The following is a 25395-nucleotide window of genomic DNA, read 5'->3' on the forward strand; positions in this document are numbered from 1 at the left end:
ACCTTCCAAATGAATACAGAATAAATCTAATTCCACGATGTCATTTTTATACAAAAGCCTAAGAATTAGAAAACAGCCATAGTACCCTCCCATACCTTCCCCATCAAATGTGGACCTTTCTACCTTTCCTCCATTCAGCCATTACTTATGTCACGTAAGTTTTCAGATTTAGGATCATTGAGGTTGTTCTTCAAAGAAATTTTTAAAATACAATGATTCTCATTAAAAGTAAAGTTAAAAAGTAAATAATAAAAAGCACTACTTACCATGGGCAGCCAGTAAAGCAAGGGTCCTATTGCATAGATGACTATCAGGATGAAAATGCAAGATATTAGACAAGCCACCTGTAAAATACAAGACAGACAAAAAAGAAAGCTTGAACTTTCTTATTATTCCAAAGTTATAGGGGGAAAAAGATAATTCTTTGTTCTTCTTGATAAGAAGAAACAAAATGTTGGCACGTGATTGTTAAATTAAATAGACTGTCATCTATATTTTGTAGCTGAAGGAACCCAAATGTGACAGCTGACAAACTGGTGCAATCAAATTAAGTCAGCAATGACAAAAAAAGCAATTCTAAACAAAGAAATAGGACACCATCAACTTTTATCACACATCACAGCATGGCTTTTTTGTTTGTTTGTTTAATAGTGAAAATGACATTTCAGCTAAAAGTCCTTTAGCCTATAGTTGTTCAGTCTGGCCCCCCTTCTCCTAGTTGTTTCCTAGTTGTTTGGGTAATAACAATATGCAGCTTAGGGTTTTTCTGTGCTGATGACAAATTTCCACAGAAGCCTTTACTCTCTTCGTTGGAGTCCTTTGTTAATATGAAACAGTTACATGGGATTAAGGAAGCAGTCTCTGCAGCGAAACAGACTTAATTTTATTAATCCTGAAAAGTCATTAGTATTGTGTTCTAACCAACTCAACTTGCTGACAAAAGGTAATTCAAAACAGCTCACTCCTAGCTATGCTCCACTTAATGGAGAACAAATTTCACATAAGCAAATGCTCATGTCTTAATAGAAACATTTAGCCAAACTGTCAGCCTAACAAGAGGAAAGAGGGCTTCACAGGACCAAAACGATACCTAAAATATCTTTATGGAAAAATCAAAGGAAATAAAGCCTATTAGAGTGGCTAAAAATAAATATATAAACAAATAATCAATAGCAAGGGCTGGCAAGGACTCAGAGCAACTAGAGTTCTCAGACACTACTAGTGGTAATTCAATATGGTACAGCCACTTCAAAACCAGTTTGGCAGCTTCTTATGGAGTTATGTATGACCCAGAAATACCTAAGAGAAAGGAAAACATACACTTATGAAAATACTTACATGTAAATATTTATAGCAGTTTTATTCATAAATACCAAAAACTGTAAATAACTGAATTGTCCACTAATTGGTGAATAGATAAGTTTTGGGACATCCATACAATAGAATACTACTCAACAATAAAAAAGAACAGACTATTGATACATGCAACAGCATGGATGAAACTCAAAACCATTAAACTAAATGAAAGAAGCTTGATACAAGTTCCTTCCGTATTTAGTGGAGCTCATCTACAGCACTCCCCAGCATATAAAGGGGGAAAAGTCCTTCTGTGGGAAATAAGTTATTAGAGAACTAAAGATTGTCCATAAAAGAAGTTATAGTACACAAAACTGTCACTAAACTGATTATCTAGGAGTAACTGGTGATTTTACATGATAATAATTTTTAAATAACAAAATATTATGCCTGTAACTCCACTAGACTGGAGAGAGCTAGTTGTCAGAAGGCAGATTAAAGGACTCATTCAGATACCCGTGTGACTCAGTACATCCATGTTTATGTGGAAAGAAAATGACACCAACCGCTAAGGTGCACTTCATATCAAAAGACAATGGCATGAGGAGGACTTTCAAAGATGGTGGAGGATTAAGATGTGGAGATCACCTTCCTCCCCACAAATACATCAAAAATACATCTACATGTGGAACAACTCCTATAGAACACCTACTGAACGCTGGCAGAAGACCTCAAACTTCCAAAAAGGCAAGAATATCCTCACTTACCTGGGTAGGGCAAAAGAAAAAAAAAAAGAGAGACAAAGGAACCAGGATGGGACCTGCACCTCTGGGAGGAAGCTGTGAAGCAGGAAAAGTTTCCACACACTAGAAATTCCCTTCACTGGCTGGGGAGGGGGAGCTTCAGGGTGTCAGAGGAGAGCTCAACAGGGTGTGGAGGGCAAAGTGGAGAGATTCCCACACAGAGGATCGGTGCCAACCAGTGGGTGGGGGCTGGGGCTGAGGCTTGGGCTTTGCAGGTCAGACCCCAGGGAGAGGATTGGTGTTGGCTGCGTGAAGACAGCCTGAAAGGGGCTAGTACACCACGGCTAGCCAGAAGCGAGTCTGGGAAAAAGTCTGGACCTACTGGAGAGGCAAGAGACCATTGTTTTGGGGTGCGCAAGGAGAGGGTCTTCCTGCTCTGTGTGCCCACAGACGTCAGAGCACCGCCTAAGTGAGCTCGAGAGATGGGCGCAAGCCGCAGCTATCATCTCAGACCCAAAGGCAGGCACGGACTGCTACTGCTGCCGCCGCTGCCACCAAGAGTCCTGTGTGCAAGTGCAGGTCACTACCCACACCTTCCTGGGAGCCTGTCAGCACACCACTGCCAGGGCACCATGATCCAGGGCCAACTTCCCTGGGAGAACACACAGCACACCTCAGGCTGTTGCTACTTTACACCGGCCTCTGCCACTGCAGGCATTCCCCACATCACAATTGTGACTAGCGTACCCCTCCCTCTCCTCGGCCTGAGTGAGCAAGAGAGCCCTAATCAGCCTCTGCTTTAACCTTGTCTTGTCTGGGTGGGGAAGAGACACCTGAGGGCAGCCTACATGCAGAGGCAGGGCCAAAACCAAAGCTGAACTGCAGGAGCTGCGCGACAAAAGAAGAGAAAGGGAACTCTCTCTGTGCAGCCTCAGGAGCAGCAGATTACATCCCCACAATTGGCTTGGTAAACCCTGCATCTATGGAATTCCTGAATAGACAACAAGTGTTCCCAAAATTGAGACTGTGGACTTTGGGGGCAACTGTGGACTTGGGGTTTAATTTCTGTGTTTGACTTATTTTTGGTTTTATGTTTATCTCAGTTTAGTTTTTAGTGTTTCTTTTCATTTATGAGTTTGTTTATTGGTTTGGTTGCTCTCTTCCTTTTTTGTTTTCTTCTCTTTTGTGAGTGTGTGTGTGTGTATGTTTCTCTGTGTGATTTGTCTGTTTAGTTTTGCTCTTTAAAAAAAATTAAGCACTTATATGAATACTCAGGAATATAAAACTGGCCAGAAGGAATTTGGGGTTCATGTGATCTAGAAAATATTCAACATTAAACTGATATCTGGTATTGAAGGTGGCTTAAGCTTGTTGATCTAATTAATATAGACATGTCTTTAGAGTCACTAATATTAGGCATAATACTTTATTGTACCTAGGAATGGAATAAGACCTTATTACATCTGTTGCAAGGAAAATAACTTGATAGGATGAAACTTTAAATGTAAATGAGATAAGAGCTTTCAGGTAAGTGCTATAGGAATAATTATGTTCTGAAAATCATCTAAAATAGTGTCTCCAGATTTTGGTAACTATTACTTGCCACTTGGTTTTCACTAAAAATTAAGGTTTTTAAGAGTTGGGGACTCTAATTTAAATATGTAATTAAAGCTACTAAAAATAAAATCTTTCACTATATAATAGGAAAGTGGGACATATGTTTTGAGTAAAAAGGAGTTTTATGCATGGTCAGACTGAGATTATATTAAACTTAATTGGGTAAATGGATTTTGTTATTAAAAGTAGACTGGTGGGGGGACCTTGAAGATGGTGGAAGAGTAAGACGCGGAGATCACCTTCCTCCCCACAGATACACCAGAAATACATCTACACGTGGAACAACTCCTACAGAACACCTACTGAAGGCTGGCAGAAGACCTCAGACCTCCCAAAAGGCAAGAAACTCCCCACATGCCTGGGTAGGGCAAAAGAAAAGAAAGAAAAAACAGAGACAAAAGAATAGGGACGGCACCTGCACCAGTGGGAGGGAGCTGTGAAGGAGGAAAAGTTTCCACACACTAGGAAGCCCCTTCGCAGGCGGAGACTGCGGGAGGCGGAAGGGGGAGCTTCGGAGCCGCGGAGGAGTGCACAGCAACGGGTGCGGAGGGCAAAGCGGGGAGATTCCCGCACAGAGGATCGGTGCCGACCGGCACTCACCAGCCCGAGAGGCTTGTCTGCTCACCCGCCGGGGCGGGCGGGGCTGCGAGCTGAGGCTCGGGTTTCGGTTTCGGAAGGAGCGCAGGGAGAGGACGGGTTGGCGGCTTGAACATAGCCTGAAGGGGTTAGTGCACCACGGCTAGCCGGGAGGGAGTCCGGGGAAAAGTCTGCACCTGCCGAAGAGGCAAGAGACTTTTTCTTCCCTCTTTGTTTCCTGGTGCGTGAGTAGAGGGGTTTAAGAACGCTGCTTAAAGGAACTCCAGAGACAGGCGCGAGCCGCGGCTAAAAGCGCGAACCCCAGAGACGGGCGCGAGCTGCGGCTAAAAGCGCGGACCCCAGAGACGGGCGCGAGCCGCGGCTAAAAGCACGGACCCCAGCGACGGGCGGGAGACGCTAAGGCTGCTGCTGCCGCCACGAAGGGGCCTGTGTGCGAGCACAGGTCACTCTCCACACCCCTCTCCCGCGGAGCCTGTGCAGCCCGCCACTGCCAGGTTCCCGGGATCCAGGGACAACTTCCCCGGGAGAACGCACGGCGGGCCTCAGGCTGGTGCAAAGTTACGCCGGCCTTTGCCGCCGCAGGCCCGCCCCGCACGCAGTGCCCCTCCCGCCCCCCCGGCCTGAGTGAGCCAGAGCCCCCGAATCAGCGGCTCCTTTAACCCCGTCCTGTCTGAGCAAAAAACAGACGCCCTCCAGCGACCTACACGCAGAGGCAGGGCCAAATCCAAAGCTGAGCCCCGGTGAGCTGTGAGAACAAAGAAGAGAAAGGGAAATCTCTCCCAGCAGCCTCAGAAGCAGCGGATTAAAGCTCCACAATCAACTTGATATACCCTGCATCTGTGGAATACCTGAATAGACAACCAATCATCCCAAATTAAGGAGGTGGACTTTAGGAGCAAGATCTATGATTTTTTTCCCTTTTCCTCTTTTTGTGAATGTGTATGTGTATGCTTCTGTGTGAGATCTTGTCTGTATAGTCTTGCTTCCACCATTTGTCCTAGGGTTCTATCCGTCCATGGTTTTTTTTAAATTTTTTTTCTTAATAATTAATTTTAATTTTAATAACGTTATTATACTTTACCTTCGTTCTTTCTTTCTTTCTTTCTTTCTTTCCTTCCTTCCTTCCCTCCTTTAGACAACGAATCATCCCAAATTGAGGAGGTGGTCTCTGAGAGCAAGATTTATGATTTTTCCCCCTTTACCTCTTTTAGTGAGGGTGTATGTGTATGCTTCTGTGTAAGATTTTGTCTGTATAGCTTTGCTTCCAACATTTGTCCTAAGGTTCTATCCATCCCTTTTTTTTTCTAAATAAGAATTTTTTAATTCAATAACTTTATTATACTTTATTTTATTTTACTGTATCTTCTTTCTTTCTGTCTTTTTTCCTTCCTTCCCTCCTTCCTTCCTTCCTCCCTCCCTCCTTTCTTTCCTTCTTGCCTTCTTTCCTTCTTTGCTTCTTTCTTTCTTTCTTTCTTTCTTCCTTCCTTCCTTCCTTCCTTCCTTCCCTCCTTTCCTTCTTTCTTTCCTCATACTTCTACTAATTCTCTCTACTTTATCTCCCTTTTATTCTGAGCCGTGTGGATGAAAGGCTCTTGGTGCTCCAGCCAGGAATCAGGGCTCTGCCTCTGAGGTAGGAGAGCCAACTTCAGGTCACTGGTCAACAAGAGACCTCCCAGCTCCACATAATATTAAACGGCGGAAATCTCCCAGAGACCTCCATCTTAACACCAGCACCCAGCTTCACTCAACGACCAGCAAGCCACAGTGCTGGACAACCTATGCCAAACAACTAGCAAAACAGGAACACAACCCCACCCATTAGCAGAGAGGCTGCCTAAAATCATAATAAGGCCACAGACACCCCAAAACACACCACCAGACGTGAACCTGCCCACTAGAGAGACCAGATCCAGGCTCATCCACCACAACACAGGCACTAGTCCCCTCCACCAGGAAGCCTACACAACCCACTGAACCAACCTCAGCCACTGGAGACAGACATCAAAAACAGCGGGAACTCCGAACCTGCAGTCTGCACAAAGGAGACCCCAAACACAGTAAGGTAAGCAAAATGAGAAGACAGAAAAACACACAGCAGATAAAGGAGCAAGATAAAAATGCACCAGACCTAACAAATGAAGAGGAAATAGGCAGTCTACCTGAAAAAGAATTCAGAATAGTGATAGTAAGGATGATCCGAAATCTTGGAAATAGAATGGACAAAATGCAAGAAACAGTTAACAAGGACCTAGAAGAAAGATGAAACAAGCAATGATGAACAACGCAATAAATGAAATTAAAAGTACTCTAGATGGGATCAATAGCAGAATAACTGAGGCAGAAGAACGGATAAGTGACCTGGAAGATAAAGTAGTGGAAATAACTACTGCAGAGCAGAATAAAAAAAAAAGAATGAAAAGAACTGAGGACAGTCTCAGAGACCTCTGGGACAACATTAAACGCACCAACATTCGAATTATAGGGGTTCCAGAAGAAGAAGAGAAAAAGAAAGGGACTGAGAAAATATTTGAAGCGATTATAGTTGAAAACTTCCCTAATATGGGAAAGGAAATAGTTAATCAAGTCCAGGAAGCACAGAGAGTCCCATACAGGATAAATACAAGGAGAAATACGCCAAGACACATATTAATCAAACTGTCAAAAATTAAATACAAAGAAAGCATATTAAAAGCAGCAAGAGAAAAACAACAAATAACACACAAGGGAATCCCCATAAGGTTAACAGCTGATCTCTCAGCAGAAACCCTACAAGCCAGAAGGGAGTGGCAGGACATACTGAAAGTGATGAAGGAGTAAAACCTGCAGCCAAGACTACTCTACCCAGCAAGGATCTCATTCAGATTTGATGGAGAAATTAAAACCTTTACAGACAAGCAAAAGCTGAGAGAGTTCAGCACCACAAAACCAGCTTTACAACAAATGCTAAAGGAACTTCTCTAGACAAGAAACACAAGAGAAGGAAAAGATCTATAATAACGAACCCAAAACAACTTAGAAAATGGGAATAGGAACATACATATCGATAATTACCTTAAATGTAAATGGACTAAATGCTCCCACCAAAAGACACAGATTGGCTGAATAGATACAAAAACAAGACCCTTATATATGCTGTCTACAAGAGACCAACTTCAGACCTAGAGACACATACAGACTGAAAGTAAGGGGATGGAAAAAGATATTCCATGCAAATGGAAACCAAAAGAAAGCTGGAGTAGCAATTCTCATATCAGACAAAATAGACTTTAAAATAAGGACTATTAAAAGAGACAAAGAAGGACACTACATAATGATCAAGGGATTGATCCAAGAAGAAGATATAACAATTGTAAATATTTATGCACCCAACATAGGAGCACCTCAATACATAAGGCAAATACTAACAGCCATAAAAGGGGAAATCGACAGTAACACATTCATAGTAGGGGACTTAAACACCCCACTTTCACCCATGGACAGATCATCCAAAATGAAAATAAATAAGGAAACACAAGCTTTAAATGATACATTAAACGAGATGGACTTAATTGATATTTATAGGACACTCCATCCAAAAACAACAGAATACACATTTTTCTCAAGTGCTCATGGAACATTCTCCAGGATAGATCATATCTTGGGTCACATATCAAGCCTTGGTAAATTTAAGAAAATTGAAATTGTATCAAGTATCTTTTCTGACCACAACGCCATGAGACTAGATATCAATTACAGGAAAAGATCTGTAAAAAATACAAACACATGGAGGCTAAACAATACACTACTTAATAATGAAGTGATCACTGAAGAAATCAAAGAGGAAATAAAAAAATACCTACAAACAAATGACAATGGAGACACAACGACCCAAAACCTATGGGATGCAGCAAAAGCAGTTCTAAGGGGGAAGTTTATAGCAATACAAGCCCACTTTAAGAAGCAGGAAACATCTCGAATAAACAACCTAACCTTACACCTCAAGCAATTAGAGAAAGAAGAACAACAACAAAAAAAAAACACCAAAGCTAGCAGAAGGAAAGAAATCATAAAAATCAGATCAGAAATAACTGAAAAAGAAATGGAGGAAACAATAGCAAAGGTCAATAAAACTAAAAGCTGGTTCTTTGAGAAGATAAACAAAATAGATAAACCACTAGCCAAACTCATCAAGAAAAAAAGGGAGAAGACTCAAATCAATAGAATTAGGAATGAAAAAGGAGAGGTTAAAACTGACACCGCAGAAATAAAAAGATCATGAGAGATTACTACAAGCAACTCTATGCCAATAAAATGGACAATCTGGAAGAAATGGACAAATTCTTAGAAATGCACAACCTACCAAGACTGAATCAGGAAGAAATAGAAAATATGAACAGACCAATCACAAGCACTGAAATTGAAACTGTGATTAAAAATCTTCCAACAAACAAAAGCCCAGGACCAGATGGCTTCACAGGCGAATTCTATCAAACATTTAGAGAAGAGCTAACACCTATCCTTCTCAAACTCTTCCAAAATATAGCAGAGGGAGGAACACTCCCAAACTCATTCTATGAGGCCACCATCACCTTGATACCAAAACCAGACAAGGATGTCACAAAGAAAGAAAACTACAGGCCAATATCACTGATGAACATAGATGCAAAAATCCTGAACAAAATACTAGCAAACAGAATCCAACAGCACATTAAAAGGAGCATACACCATGATCAAGTGGGGTTTACTCCAGGAATGCAAGGATTCTTCAATATACGCAAATCTATCAATGTGATAAACCATATTAACAAATTGAAGGAGAAAAACCATATGATCATCTCAATAGATGCAGAGAAAGCTTTTGACAAAATTCAACACCCATTTATGATAAAAACCCTGCAGAAAGTAGACATAGAGGGAACTTTCCTCAACATAATAAAGGCCATATATGACAAGCCCACAGCCAACATCATCCTCAATGGTGAAAAACTGAAAGCATTTCCACTAAGATCAGGAACAAGACAAGGTTGCCCACTCTCACCACTCTTATTCAACATAGTTTTGGAAGTTTTAGCCACAGCAATCAGAGAAGAAAAGGAAATAAAAGGAATCCAAATCGGAAAAGAAGAAGTAAAGCTGTCACTCTTTGCAGATGACATGATACTATACATAGAGAATCCTAAAGATGCTACCAGAAAACTACTAGAGCTAATCAATGAATTTGGTAAAGTGGAAGGATACAAAATTAATGCACAGAAATCTCTGGCATTCCTATATACTAATGATGAAAAATCTGAAAGTGAAATCAAGAAAACACTCTCATTTACCATTGCAACAAAAAGTATAAAATATCTAGGAATAAACCTACCTAAGGAGACAAAAGACCTGTATGCAGAAAATTATAAGACACTGATGAAAGAAATTAAAGATGATACAAATAGATGGAGAGATATACCATGTTCTTGGATTGGAAGAATCAGCATTGTGAAAATGACTCTACTACCCAAAGCAATCTATAGATTCAATGCAATTCCTATCAAACTACCACTGGCATTTTTCACAGAACTAGAACAAAAAATTTCACAATTTGTATGGAAACACAAAAGACCCCGAATAGCCAAAGCAATCTTGAGAACGAAAAAAGGAGCTGGAGAAATCAGGCTCCATGACTTCAGACTATACTACAAAGCTACAGTAATCAAGACAGTATGGTACTGGCACAAAAACAGAAAGATAGATCAATGGAACAGGATAGAAAGCCCAGAGATAAACCCACGCACATATGGACACCTTATCTTTGATAAAGGTGGCAGGAATATACAGTGGAGAAAGGACAGCCTCTTCAATAAGTGGTGCTGGGAAAACTGGACAGGTACATGTAAAAGTATGAGATTAGATCACTCCCTAACACCATACACAAAAATAAGCTCAAAATGGATTAAAGACCTAAATGTAAGGTCAGAAACTATCAAACTCTTAGAGGAAAACATAGGCAGAACACTCTATGACATAAATCGCAGCAAGATCCTTTCTGGCCCACCTCCTAGAGTAATGGAAATAAAAGCAAAAATAAACAAATGGGACCTAATGAAACTTCAAAGCTTTTGCACAGCAAAGGAAACCATAAACAAGACCAAAAGAGAACCCTCAGAATGGGAGAAAATATTTGCAAATGAAGCAACCGACAAAGGATTAATCTCCAAAATTTACAAGCAGCTCATGCAGCTCAATAACAAAAAAACAAACAACCCAATCCAAAAATGGGCAGAAGACCTAAATAGACATTTCTCCAAAGAAGATATACAGACTGCCAACAAACACATGAAAGAATGCTCAACATCATTAATCATTAGAAATATGCAAATCAAAACTACAATGAGATATCATCTCACACCAGTCAGAATGGCCATCATCAAAAAATCTAGAAACAATAAATGCTGGAGAGGGTGTGGAGAAAAGGGAACACTCTTGCACTGTTGGTGGGAATGTGAATTGGTTCAGCCACTATGGAGAACAGTATGGAGGTTCCTTAAAAAACTACAAATAGAACTACCATATGACCCAGCAATCCCACTACTAGGCATATACCCTGAGAAAACCAAAATTCAAAAAGAGTCATGTACCAAAATGTTCATTGCAGCTCTATTTACAATAGCTAGGAGTTGGAAGCAACCTAAGTGTCCATCATTGGATGAATGGATAAAGAAGATGTGGCACATATATACAATGGAATATTACTCAGCCATAAAAAGAAACGAAATTGAGCTATTTGTAATGAGGCGGATAGACCTAGAGTCTGTCATACAGAGTGAAGTAAGTCAGAAAGAAAAAGACAAATACCGTATGCTAACACATATATATGGAATATAAGGGAAAAAATTGTCATGAAGAACCTAGGGGTAAGGCAGGAATAAAGACGCAGACCTACTGGAGAACGGACTTGATGTTATGGGGAGGGGGAAGGGTGAGCTGTGACAGGGCGAGAGAGAGTCATGGATATATACACACTAACAAACGTAGTAAGGTAGATAGCTAGTGGGAAGCAGCCGCATGGCACAGGGATATTGGCTCGGTGCTTTGTGACAGCCTGGAGGGGTGGGATAGGGAGGATGGGAGGGAGGGAGACGCAAGAGGGAAGACATGTGGGAACATATGTATATATATAACTGATTCACTTTGTTATAAAGCAGAAACTAACACACCATTGTAAAGCAATTATACCCCAATAAAGATGTTAAAAAAAAAAAAAAGTAGACTGGTGCAGGACCAGACTTGGCTCCTCTCTGCTAAGAGAACAAGTTTACTTAGAATGCTGCTTTTGATAACGTATTGTGCGAACTATCTTGCCCTTAATTGAGCTGTATTTGTTCTTAAATATTCTATCTGACCAAATGCTTTTTAAGAAAAAGCTTTTTGATATTTTGGATGAATTTCCTATCAAATTTTAATTAAAGTTCTTTTGACTTCAGCTAGCTTTGGGATGCTTCAGAGGGCCCCAGAGAGCCTTCCTTATTGCATAGGTTTCACCTGTAGTGGAGCGTTGATTGGGATTTTCCCTTTTGAACTAGCCTTGGTCATTCATTCAGCTTTATCTTCGATGGGGCATTGGTTGGGGTTCTTCCCTTTTGGACTGATGGGGTATTGGTTCGGAATCTTCCTTTTTTGTGGCTGAGGAACTGTGACCCCGAGAGACTGATTTGGTAACAGGACTCGTGTGTGACAACACCAGGGTATACTTCCCTACTGCATTGGTTTTGCCTGCAGCGAAGCGTTCATTGGGATTTTCTTCCTTTTTGGGGGGCTAGGGAACTGTGACCCTAAGGCACCTCAGAGGAAAATAAATATTATATATATATATATATATATATATATTAAACTGACTAGAAGTGGTTGGTATGCTAAATTACATGGAAAGCATTGTCAAATGAGCAATAAGCCTCCTCAGATTATATGGTATGAATAAATGTTATTAAAATAGATTTTCTAAAAATTATACAGTTTATGAAATTTGCATATGTTCTGTTATAATACTATACTTTTAGTTGTTATCTTAAAATGCTGTATGTCACAACAACTTGGGTAAGCTTCTTTGCCAAGAAGAATTCTAATCACATCTTTATCCTTGCCATTTTAAGACTTTTGTCATTGATAGGCAGCTTAGGTGATGATTTACAAAACTGCTACATCTTCAAGAAGGCTCATAAAAAGGAACATTTTTTAACAAATATGTTTCTGATAGCCTTTAGATAATACCACTAGACTGAGTAACAAATGACAAATCTGGATGAACTGATTACTTCATCCAGATCAACAGGAATTAATTACATGGGACTGAATGAACTGATGAATATAATTTATAACTATATGACTTTGGGAAATATACTAGCCTTAACCTTTGTTTTCCAGAAAAACCTTTTCTCTTATGTTATGACCTACAACAAGTTGATGAAGTATACCCTTGTAAACAAAGATGAAACATTTATCTTTTTCTCTCTACCTGATCCTGCCTGAATTTGGTTTCTCCAGCTGGCTCTCCTATGGTCTTGATGGTTTATTGTAACTGGATTACAACCAGTTATACTAAGCATTGTTTTTGCTTATTCTTTGTTTCCAAATTGTTTATGCTTTGTGTCTTCCTGCTGCACTATGACTTTGTCAATGTTACTACCTGCATTACTTATATCCTGTCTATTTTATAAGATTGCTGTCTCTTACAGTGTGTAATCAGGCCTCCAACAAAATTGATGATGGCTAAACATCCTGAGGAAATAGATCACATTTATGACTCTTATAGAATAATTGTAATAGTATGATTCTAAGTATGGGAAGAAGCAATAAGGGAAAACATTTCTTGGATCACAATAGACTAGAAAGACAGAGGATTCAGAGAATCTTTAATTATCAACTGGGCCTAATCCAGAAATTAGCACCTGGAGTGGCATATCAACAAGAATTTTTGCCTGATCTGGGATGAGCCTCCCAGTGCTGTGGGACAAAATTTGGTCATGAAATGTCTCCCAAATACTGGTCAAATTCCAGACCAAGAGGAAGATCTGAGAAATTGAATATTTCCATTAGTCTGCCATCTTCTCAGATGCCAATCTTTCTGAATAAAGTCGCTATTCCTTGCCTCAACACCTCATCTCCCAGTTTATTGGCCTGTCGTCCGGTGAGCAGAGCAAGCTTGGACTTGGTAAAAGTATCAGCAAAATTGACTAGTTTTATAATTGTCAGATACTTTCATTTTTCATTAATTCTTTTTTTTGTGTGTGTGTGGTACGCGGGCCTCTCACTGCTGTGGCCTCTCCCGTTGTGGAACATAGGCTCCGGACGCGCAGGCTCAGCGGCCATGGCTCACGGGCCCAGCCGCTCCGCGGCATGTGGGATCTTCCCAGACCGGGTCACGAACCCGTGTCCCCTGCATCGGCAGGTGGACTCTCAACCACTGCGCCACCAGGGAAGCCCCGTCATTTTTCATTAATTCTTTCCACACATAGTTATTGAACACCTACTATGTGTTAAGTCTTGGGCTGGACACTGAGGATATGGTGAACCAAAGCAGACATGGGCTGTCTAGGAGCTGAAGTCAAGAGCAGAAGGCAGACATCAATCATATAATCACACTGATGAACACTTAATGTCCAACAGAGCTAAAGTCTCTGAAGAAAAGAACACAGTTGACCCCAAAGTGTCAGTGAGATCTGAAGGATGGGAGGAGTTAACTTAGAGGAGGCAGTCACAGAGACAAAAGGAACAGACACTGGAGCCCACGAGGAAGGAGGGGCTGTGACTGGTGAGCTGAGACTGAGGTGGAGAAGAGTCCAAGATGAGGCTGTAGGGGGAAGCACTCAGTTTTGGTAATATAAAGGTCTGAATTCTTAAGACCTATGTAAAACCTTTTATGGGCTCTAGGAGGAAGTAACAAGATCATATTTGTATTTTAAAAGATATCCTTCTACAGAAATACTAATAGTGTTTCTGAACAAGAAAGAGTCAGTTGGTGAAATAATTGGCAAATGCAAGGTGGTTCCCACTGCTACTTTGATTGGCTATTATTAGTCTAAAAGTGGAAGGGTTTTAATTCTTCTAGATTAACTTACTGGGTATAAGTCTAGTACCTAGGAGAGACAGAGCTATTTAAGAGATTGCTTTGTGAAGTATTGTCACATAGAAAACTGGTTTCACAGCCTATTTAGAACAAAACTTTTAAGACTTGGCTTACCCAGTGCCTTCTTCAAATCATGTCAGTTATCTCCATGTAAACTTAATAGTTGTAATGCCAAAATGACTACCATGGGAAAGCATCCTCGATTTGGGTATGCACAGTAAATCAGATTCCTTCTCTGTGCAATTTAATGGGAATTGTTGAGCAGATTAGTGACAATCTCAACAAGCAGATCAGCATGAAAATACTGTGCTGCTAAGCTTTGTTTCCCTGAACTAGTGTTTTGTTAGGTACCTTTTGTTTCTTCTGAAGTCTGATGAATAGAATACCATGCAGAAATGATGAGAGGAAATCTAACACACTCATCCTTGTAAGAAACTAGGTGGAAACCACTATAGAATCCTAGAATTTTATAGATAGAAGAGTCTCCAGAGTAAGGAATGATACTTGAGTACACTATGTATTAAACATTCAAATTTAGGTTACAAGTATGTGAGAGTTTGCAAAAATGTTTATGCCAATACACATGATAAACTTATGCTTTAAATCACGAACTGTGTAAAAATCAAATTGTCATGTAAAACAATGTTGAATGAGAATTACACATCTTTGATGATGAGTTGTGGCAATAATATGTCAAATTATTATAGATTCAGAATTTGTTACTGCTTCCCCTCTGCTCCATGGTACGTTCATCAAATTTTATTCGTCAATTTTATGCAATATTTTAATGTTCACTTACCCATCTTTCTCTGGCCACTTGCCCCCAATGTCAAGAACCATATCCTTTTCAGATTTACTCTTCTACAACCCCTGAAAAGGACTTAATATAAGGTAAACTCCTAATAAATGTTTAAATTATCACATAAAATGTTTTATAAATTCTCATTCAACTCCAATTTAAAATAAGTGTGAATTGTTTTATAATGGTTAGCTGTTAATGTTAATTTATTAAATTAACATATACATGAATTTTCTTGTATAGAACAGTAGTTAAGAATGCAAGATTTGGAGTAGATCTATCTGGGTTCAAATCCCAGCTCTGCCACTTACAAGCTCTGTGACTTGGATAAGTTAGTTTAACCCTCTTTTCCTCAACTTTCTCATGTGGAATCCTAGCATAATAATTACATCTCCTTCATAGAGGTACCTAAAAGATTAAATGAGTTCATTTATATAAAATGTATGACATGCATATAACTTGATATATGCTTCCACCAACACCACCACCATCATCATCATCACAGAAACATCTTTATTACTACCATCGACATCTTATCAATACCAAGCATAATAACTAGTATATAAAAGGTTCTCAAATGTCAAATTGATTTGAGTTCCTAAAAATACATAATTGTTTCTTTAAACCAAAATGTGCACAGACATCGTATTATTCATTTACATACATGTACATCTCTATAGACAGGAATGTCATTGTCAAGGACTGATTTTTCATACAGTTGTTTTCATTTTATTTAAAGGAAGTGAACAAAAATTTTAAAATTTCAAATTGACTGGTTAGATTAGCAAAAAGTACAATCAGAGACACCACTAGAGGGAGCATTTGTTCAAAGATTGACAACAATAAAGCTGCCATTAATACAGGATTTTTTTGTCTGCTTGTTGAATCATTCAGCTTCTCAAGGATCTATCCTAAGAAAGAGAAGAGATAGAATTCCTTGATACTAGTTTTAAGAAATTGAAGACGTAAAAATATTCTCAGGATTTTAGAGAGAAGCTCATTCTTCCCACTCTCCAAGGAGAGTAAAGGCCCATCAGTTCTTTTGTCCCTGCTGAAAATAAAGTTACCTGTGTCTTTGCCCCCGTGCTGTATAGGACAGCGGTCCTTCCCATTGCAGCAGCACTTGGTATGCAGAAGAAAAATGAAGGAATCACATTGCTGAGGCCATGGGCCAAAAGTTCCTACAGGAATGATAATAGGAGAATATATCATTTCCTAATCACAATCAACTTTTAGAGACCACAGGTAAAACTTGTCATGGAATGAGACTTATTCTGTATTCTATTTATGTTCTCTCCACTGGTCGTAATTTAACCATTATTTTAAGAATAGCTAACATTTATGGAGTGCTTACAATGAGCCAGAAACTGTTCTAAGCACTTCATTGTTTAATCCTTATAACAATAACAACCTTATAGGGAAGTACAAGGTATTTATTGTATCGGTTGCCAATTTCTCCTTTTTCAGGTCATTAGAATCAAGGTTTTGTTCCCACTCCACCAATGACCTCCACAGTGCTAAATCCAATGGTTAATTCCTATCCTACCTGACCTAAAATTAGCATTTGACACAGTCACTCACTTCCTCCTCCTTAAAGGCTCCTTCTAGGACCTCTCACCCTCCTGGTTTTCTCCTACCTCCCTGGCCATCACTTCTCAGTCTCCTTTGTGGTTCCTTCTCATCTAACCAATCACAGATATTGGACCACTTCCCTCTCTAATCTTAGCTACCCAAATACACATTGACAGCCCCCAAATTTATATCTCCAGCCTAGACCACTCTTCTGAATTTCAGACTGACATAGCCAACCTGCCACTCAGCATTTTCATTTGGATGGTTAACAGGTATCTCAAACTTACCTAATCAGGCTATGCTCTATATATTCCCACCCTGGTTCTCCCACATCCTTCCCAGTCTCAAGCTCCAGTTGCTTGGGCCAAAAGCTTTAGAGATAGTCTTGACTACCCCTTTTCCCAGATGGTGTCCACATCCAATGCAGAATTTGTCCCTTTCTCATCTCCTTCACTGCTACATCCTGGTCCAAGTCATCAAGTGTCATTTGGATTATTGCAAAAGCCTCCTAATGTTTTTCTGCTTCTGCTGTTGCCAGTAAATAATACAGACAAAAATCCCTGCCCTCACAGACTGGAGTTCTAGTGAGGGAATGCTGGCAATAAACAAGATGAATATGGAAAGTAAAGCAGAGAAGGGAGTGGAAAATTTTGGAATTTAGGATTTTAGCTTACCAAGGAAGGACTCCCTGAGAAGGGAACATTTGAATAAAGGAGGCATGCAGCTACCTGAGGGTACAAAATTCCTGGAAACGGGGACAGCAAGTACAAATGTCCTGAGCTAGAAACATAACTAGTGAACTCAAGGAAAAACAAGGCAGTAAGTGTGGCTAGAACTATAAAAGAAATATGAGATCATAGAGGAAAAGTGATGGTGACAAGGTCAGGTATGGCCTTGTAAGCCTTGGTAACAGGCTTTTAATCTGAGTACTATGGGAAGCCACTGGGAGGTTTTGAGATGAGGAAAGACAATGTCTGCATTATGTACCATTGTATCCCTTGTTCCTAGGCCAGTACCTGGTAAATAGTAGGGTTCAATACACATCTGTTGAATGAATAAATCTGCTTTTTTTACAGATGACAAAACTGGGGCACAGAAAAAATTTCAGAGTGAGATTTAGATATAGGTACTTTGGCATTCTAACCACTATTCCATAGCTATCTCTGCAGGCCTGTGCAGAAATGTAGGGCCACAGGGCTTGAGACAAGACACTAGCAGAAGTAGATTCAGAAACATGCTCAATAAAATCTTCATCCTTTGGTATTCCAAGAATAGACCCTTGCAACCTTTAGTTTTTTACCAAGAAGAGTAATATTAGTGTTCTTTGTATTTTGAAATCCAAAATTTTTAAGTCAGCATGAAATGATAAATATATTTAGATTCTCTCCTAAAACCAAATCATCAAGATGCCCCTCTCAAAAACAGAGTGTACCATAACCAATCCACGAAAGTCAGATTTTCACCTTTCTATGAATGACTTAGATATTTTCTTTTGTTTTCTTCTACCCATTTGTGTTATACACTTAGGAAAGTTGTATTTTTCATAAGTTCAACATTTTCAGGATCTGGGAGTACACCGTACAGTGATACAATAGCTATGGAGAGGTGTGGAGAGGGGTTGGGGCATACTCCACCTGGTTGTCATCAACTGAATATTTGAATTTTTTGGCAGATCCTTGAGCAAGAGCCAGTGAGGCCACATAGCCTACAAGTGCCACTCCAAAAGCTTCAGTGATTACTGCAGAGAGGATGTTCATTGGGGGAGCTCTAGGTGGAGGAATTCTGTTGAAAGAAAGACCATATTGAACTCATCAACTTTCATGTTATTTCTGTAACAACTTGCAGTGAATTCAACTATGGCAATGACTCTGAAGTTTACATAGAATACATGAAATATCCCTGAGAAAACCAAGCAATCTTACCCTTAGAAGCCTTTTGTTTTCAACATTATTTAGCAGAAAAGCAAAATCACAAAGAACACCACAAGGACAGCTCCATGCGTCTAACTGGCATTCACTCCCAGAGAATTCAGGTTATAGCACAGAAAATTTGACTCAACAAAAATTTCCTGTATCAGAACAAAAGCAAATCTGGAGCATTCTTTCATTGAATCTTCCTAAACTTTTATTTGGCTGGCATTAGAAACTGTATTTCCTGCCTTGAATACTGCAGTGCTGTATGCAAACATTAGTTTACTGTGAGCTACGATTCTTGAGCTAATCCTTAAATTTTCCATTGAGTTTATAATCTTAATTATGTTTTTTAACATGATTCTTTCACAGTACACTTAACTATTGTTAAAAAAGAGACAACAGGCCCACAATGGAGTCACTTGTGCTAAGCCCCATTTAAGCAAACTAAGAATTTAAGCAAGCTACCTAATTTAACTGCAGTTTCAGCCTTTCCCAGGAATGTAACCTTAGCCAGTCAATCTAGAATTACCTGGTCGGCACTACCGAGGTAATTTGCCCTTCTGTCCCACATAGGAAAGTGACCTTGCCTGAAAGAATCCACTCTTTGCTAGAAACTTCCTTTTCCTGCCCTTCCCCTTCTGACTATAAAAGCCTTTCATTTTGTACAGCTCTTCAGGGCTCCTTTCGATTTGCTAGATGGGTTGCTGCTCAATTAAGGAATTGTTGAACAAAGTCAATAAGACCTCTAAATGTACTCAGTTGAATTTTGTTTTTTGACTCTATGTATCACATGTTAAGAAAAATATCTATAAAGTGTCCAGTTACACTCTGTTGCAAAATATAGGACCACAGTTAGCTGTTTCTCAGTTTTAAAGAACTGTTTAAAATATTTCTTCCAACTAATACACAGTCATTGTCTTTTGGAAAATCACTTGAGCCCAGTGTCATTGTTTATCCCTGATGATGCTTTGTGACACTTACTTCCCCTCTTTAAAAAAAACCCTCTGGGGCAAAAGTAAAAGAAAAAGGTAAAATAATTCATGCTGATTTAATACTGAGCATGTAAATTGAATGCTCAGCACTTTCATATTAGCAGTTTTATTTAATTCTCCCCACAATCTCCAGACCAAGTACCACTAATGCAATGTATAGAGGAGAAAACATTTTGAGAAATGTATCTAAATCACAAAATGAATTCAACCTCAGCTCCATTTCTTATCAATGCCATGTTTTTCCTATGATTCTTTAAGATGGGTCTGAAAGGTTACTCAAAATAAAGAAGAATTAGACTGGATGGAGGAGAGGCATAATTTTTTTTACCCACTCCCTCAAGTTTATCCCCAAGTCAAATTGATTTGTACCATTACAGGCCCTAAGATATATGATACATAAAAGTGCTACCATTTCGAACTATAAGAACTTTTGTTTCATAAAAAATTGACTTTGCCTAATTATTAGTAATGATAAACTAAGCTAGAGAAAAAAACAATAAACTAAATTTGAAGGTGAAAAGTAGAGAACCCTTTAGAAAACACAAGTTGATTCCAATAATCACTATTAGCCTATATCTTTAGCATAAAGGCTAAAGACAGGATTTTTTTAAATTATCTTTTTAATCTCTGAGAATTTTTCTACTGTCCCTCCATTTTAATGTAGTTAGAAGCCAAACTTTGGGACTGGAAAATAAAAATATAGAAGACTCAGCAACTCTAACTTTGTCCCAAATTTATAAATATTTGTGTATAGTACAGCCCATTAAAAGAGACATCCCTTTTCTCCCCTAAGATGACTTTATTTTCTTTCAGGCTGTATTTGGAACAACATTTTGTCTTTTTAGGGTGAACACTTCTTCTTCTTGTTAATCTTCCCCTTAGTGTTCTGAAGAAGGCTTTAAGACAGGTGGGAAACATGCCCTCGTCTCCACTTCCACCCTCTCTTTCATGATTGTACACCACTCATGCCTATAGTTTTGCTATTTCAGATGATGCTTGTGTATTTTTACTATGTTTTAAGTGAAATAAAAATAGTCATAGGAATATGTGAGTGGAATAGAGAAGACTATATCCTAGAGCATGACTCTAATTTGGAAATTCAATGTCTTGCTTTGTTTTTCAAATAATATTCATGTAATTTCCAAATCTTTTACCTGAAGCAATGCTCTATAAAATAGTTATCAACTTCCTAAGTAATTGATAAGCAGTCTAAGAAGTTATTTTTTTCTTTATTGTGAACTGTTTGTTTCTATCATTGTAAAATAGAAATTAATTGGAATTTTGTCCCATAGAGAGCCTTTGAAAGAAATGAAATTCATACCCACCTACCTCCAGTTGCTTCCTCCATCAAAAAACAAATGAAAGAAAGAAAGAAAAAAAAGAAGAAAGAAAGAAGGAAAGAAAGAAAGAAAGAAAGAAAGAAAAAGAAAGAAAGAAAGAAAAAGAAAGAAAGAAAAAAAAAAGATTACATTACCCTTTTGGAATATGACCAACTACTTCTAATCCATATGTGTTTTCCATATTGGTACAATAACAAGTAAATGATGCAGCAATAATCTGTGTGGTTCCATTTGAAAAAAGAAAAAGAAAATTATTCCTGGCTTCTCAAACATCTTAAAACTATTTTTAAAAGTAAACATTGTTCATGTGCCCCATGATTTTCTCGAGTAATATAGCAGTGGCACAGATTTTTAAACACTAAGAAGAATTTTAAAAATCAAAACATCCCTCTGGGATTTGACAGCACTTAATTTGCAGTCTCAAAAATTAAATGGCATTATAATAATACAACTTTTCTTATATCCTTCCCAATTGTGTCTGATTCTGGAGGGGAGCAGAACACAGACTATAGGAGTGTGTGTGTGCATGCGTGCATGCTTGTGTATGTACAGATACCACAATCCAACCTAAATACTTGTCTCTTGTAATATGAAGGGATGCTTTATAACACAGAACATTTTCCCTCCGTTGCAGCAACCACCTAAGAGTTTAAGATGTTGCATCAATATTCCTAATGTAGGTTAGTAATCAATTATGATTTACAGTCTCCTTGAATAATTTTGAATTTTGGATTTTGCAATTTCTTGAAGTAAAATATCCTAGTTAATAATGTGTCGAACTTGATACTTTTGAAATTACCTCCCTGGAGTCTCAGGTGCCTGACCCTCTGTTATATGATATAATGATATATAATAAGTGAAACCAAGTGTTTGCAAATATCCATGATCACTTTTTAAATGTATATTCAGAATTCTGTTCAGCATTTGTTTTTACCAGCCATGCCACTTAATGTTTTCCATCCATTTTCACATTCTTTTTTCATTCTTCTGATAATTTAATAGGTGCTGTAAATTTCACATGGTTATCATATCAGTTTGGTATAACTATTTATATACTACACTTTTTTGTTTAAAAGAGACACACTAATTACCTATTTAAAGTACAAATTTACCATATACATGGTCAGAAAAAAGATATAACAAAATCACACTAGCAAAATAAGGAATATCTAACAATGCCCAATAATATTATTTTGTAGGGATTTTTCCTGTGTATTTCTGTTCTCTGTGATGATACTTAACTGAATTTATAGAAGTTTTTAAAACATCAAATAGACTTAAAAAGCAAAAGAGCCTTGAGGATATTTTTTAAAGGCAGCAAAACTCTACAGGTTATACTTTAAACTTTATAGATATTGTGCTATAATTGTATTTTCTACAGAATATAGTAGTAGTTAAAAGTTCAGGCTATTAGGTTGGAATCAGAAGTATTAATGTATTCAAAAATTTCTAAGCCAATTAATAAATTTTAATTGCTAATAATTTTCATGAAATATTTATATCATGTCAGAAAATATTGTGAGCTGTAAAAGAAAATACACCATAGCCACAAGATGCTGGATCCTTATTGAAAATGGAAGAATACATGGTGTTTAATACACAAAAATTAAGTAATCTAAGTCACTAACTTGGTCTTTCAGACAGTGCTTTAGAGGGTTCTAATCTGGTCATCCTCCTACTGTAGCTCTCCCCATAAAATGGGAGTTTTGTGGGGGCAAAGGGAGGTACCCAACTCAAACCTGGACTCCTCTTTCTGGACCACACCCTGAATCATCAGGAATATATAATTTCCTGCCTAAATGGCTCCAAGTCTACTTCCAGAATACCTTCCCCAGGTCTATCCTTCCAGTGTAGCCCAAGGAAAGGCCAAGGGACAGTTGTGGTGCAAGGGTATCCACATTTATACTTATGAATTCCACTGTATATGGGATAGAGCTGAAGTAGGAAGAGAAGAGGCAGGCCAAGGGACTGGCTTTCCCCTTGCAGCCACATTCTAGCAGAACCCAAAGGATTAGGAGAATTCTCTATTTTAACCTGACTTTCAAGGTAATCACTAAGGTTTTTTAGTCAAGATAGGAAAATAGAACCTATTTTATTTAACATTTTGATCTATAACTCAAGTATTTGGGCCTGCATTATTATTTTTGCCTTAGGTCTTAACACATATTAGGGGCAACACTGTATAAGGAGTACCTTTTATTTTTTCTAAGGATAATTCTTACAATTTTTGTATTGAATGAACAACTGTCTTATTCAGTGTTTTATTCAGTATTGAATAAAAAGAGTTAAGAGTCTTCTTCCCCAAGGTTATTTTCAATTTCTGGTTTCATGAAACATATAATCAAGCTTCCCAGGATATAATAAGCATTCCTTAATACCTATAGGACTTTGGAATAAAATATGTTTCACAGTTGTCTCCATGAAAACTACTAATAATCACAGTACCCTCCACTTATCTGGCTTATTTGAAATACACACACATATACAAGCACACACACATTATATAGATTACATATGTTATATGTATCTCTACAAATTATACAAGGCCTAGTTATGGAGAGAAGCCATCCATCTTAGTTATGCAGAAAAAAAGTCATATCCTTCAGAGACAGTTGCCAATGTGCTAGCCTTATACTATACCATTTCAACAGTATGAAGGGATATTTCAATAGGTGAAATTATTTAGACACCACTTGTCAAATACATGTATATAACCCAAAGACCATTAAAAAACTAAAGCCAATTAATAACAAGTAAGTTAGTAGACTGTGGTTGGCTTAACATTTCAATGTAATGCTTTGTTTAGTTAAGAGTTCCCATTAGAGGCACTTAAAATTTCAAAATGTAGTTTTTAATGCCATAAGTCTTAGGAGCAAAGTACGATTTGTTGCTTTGCCAAGTACAACAACAACAAAAACATCTTAGAGAATCAGCCCTGGCTAGTGAAAATCATGAGTATCCTTTAATAAAGCAAAATTGGGTCAATAAAAACAGTGTCAATAAATTTATCAATCATTAATGGACCTTTGTCAGTTGATAATATTTCTATGCATCATACCATACAAATAACATATCAATAGGATGTGGTATCACTTCTTGTTGCTTTAGGAGAATCATGCCAGAGATATTTTGGGTCTCATCCTTAGAAATGTCTCCTTATTTAAAATCTTAAGCTACATGTTTTCTTATTTACCTAAAAAATTACAAGTCTGTGAAAATTGAAAACGCGTGTGCCTCCTTTTTAAAATTATTGACTCAACATATTTCCTGTCTTTACATTAATGTATAGCCATGCAAATTAGCCCTGCTTTAATGAGAGACAGGATTAGCTGTGGCTTACTTTAGACAATAATGTGAGCCTCTGCAGGTTACCCACAGCAACTGCAAACATTGCAGGGCAGAATGCTAAATGTTGATTCATACTTACCAAGACTAAGTCAATAGGAAGAACAACTTTAATTTTCCTTTTAAATTGTTCATTCAGCTCTTTAACCAGAACAAGCACCACGATGCTCAGCAAGGATAAAAGCAGTGCTTCCAGTCGCACAGACTTGATGTTTTCAAAGACATATGCATAGATCTACAGTAATGAGGAAAAATACAAACAAAATTCAGGATCACCCACAATATATCAAAACTAAAATCTGGCCCCCAAATGAACTCAGTGATGTTTTGCAAAAATAGCTGAAGGTGGGTGAAAGGTGAAATGTGGGTCATAGAAGGGTAGTCAGTGCTGATATAGAGCAAGCTATAATTCATTTGCATGTAGAAAATTACTTTGCCCTTGATTCTTCCACCAAACTCAGTGTTTGTTCCTTCCTACATAAGGACTCTACTACACTTCCAGCTCCTCCCCAGACACTTATAGGCAGAGATGCTAAAACTCATTAGCTACATGCAGATTCATCATTAACAGCAAGTGAGGGGACTATAGGCTCCCTTGAACCCCACCACTCTTCTTCAAACCTCAGAATCAAAATACACACATACTTTAAATATCAATGGATATATCTGGAAGCTAATAGCTCTGTGTAAGGAGATATTTGTGTTAATCTGTATCTTCCAAATTTTCTCTTACAAAGATGTATGACTTGTATAATTTTAAGGTTTCACATAGGCCTTAAATGCTTACCTTCAAAATGTCTCAACTCCTCCTTTTCTTCAAATATGTTAAATCTGATTTTTATAAACTCATGTCTATTCATCCACAGCTGATTTATTAAGTCTAGTTTCAAGTGATAAAAACTAGTTTTTACTTTAGCATACAGACAATTCTTATAGTAGCCCAACTTGTTGGTGTTCTTTGCCCTCTCTTTTTAGTATCTCAAAGATAATTTGACCACAACTAAAAATATTGGATTAAAATACTATATAGACAACATATCAAAAGAATTTATATAGACTATGTTCCTCAGCGTCCCCTAAAATTCTGCTCAGTAGGT

General features: G+C 38.2%; 1 protein-coding gene across 4 annotated transcripts in view; it reads right to left on the minus strand.

Moving 5' to 3' along the window:
* The window catches only part of SLC26A7 (solute carrier family 26 member 7), a 190425-nt gene that overhangs the window by 56583 nt on the left and 108447 nt on the right, over positions 1-25395 (minus strand). For 3 of the 4 annotated variants that reach the window (XM_029222430.1, XM_029222431.1, XM_029222432.1), the window contains 5 exons: positions 24381-24533; positions 21088-21170; positions 18343-18490; positions 16204-16317; positions 267-344 (listed from right to left, as the gene is read on the minus strand). In XM_029222430.1, the coding sequence (XP_029078263.1) occupies positions 267-344; positions 16204-16317; positions 18343-18490; positions 21088-21170; positions 24381-24533 (576 nt within the window). Of the gene's footprint in view, positions 1-266; positions 345-16203; positions 16318-18342; positions 18491-21087; positions 21171-24380; positions 24534-25395 lie in introns of those variants that run through there. The other variant, XM_029222433.1, reaches the window with a different exon arrangement.

This window comes from Monodon monoceros, unplaced genomic scaffold, assembly GCF_005190385.1.
Source record: "Monodon monoceros isolate NGI ecotype Baffin Bay Population unplaced genomic scaffold, NGI_Narwhal_1 Super_Scaffold_14, whole genome shotgun sequence".
Lineage (NCBI taxonomy): Eukaryota > Metazoa > Chordata > Mammalia > Artiodactyla > Monodontidae > Monodon > Monodon monoceros.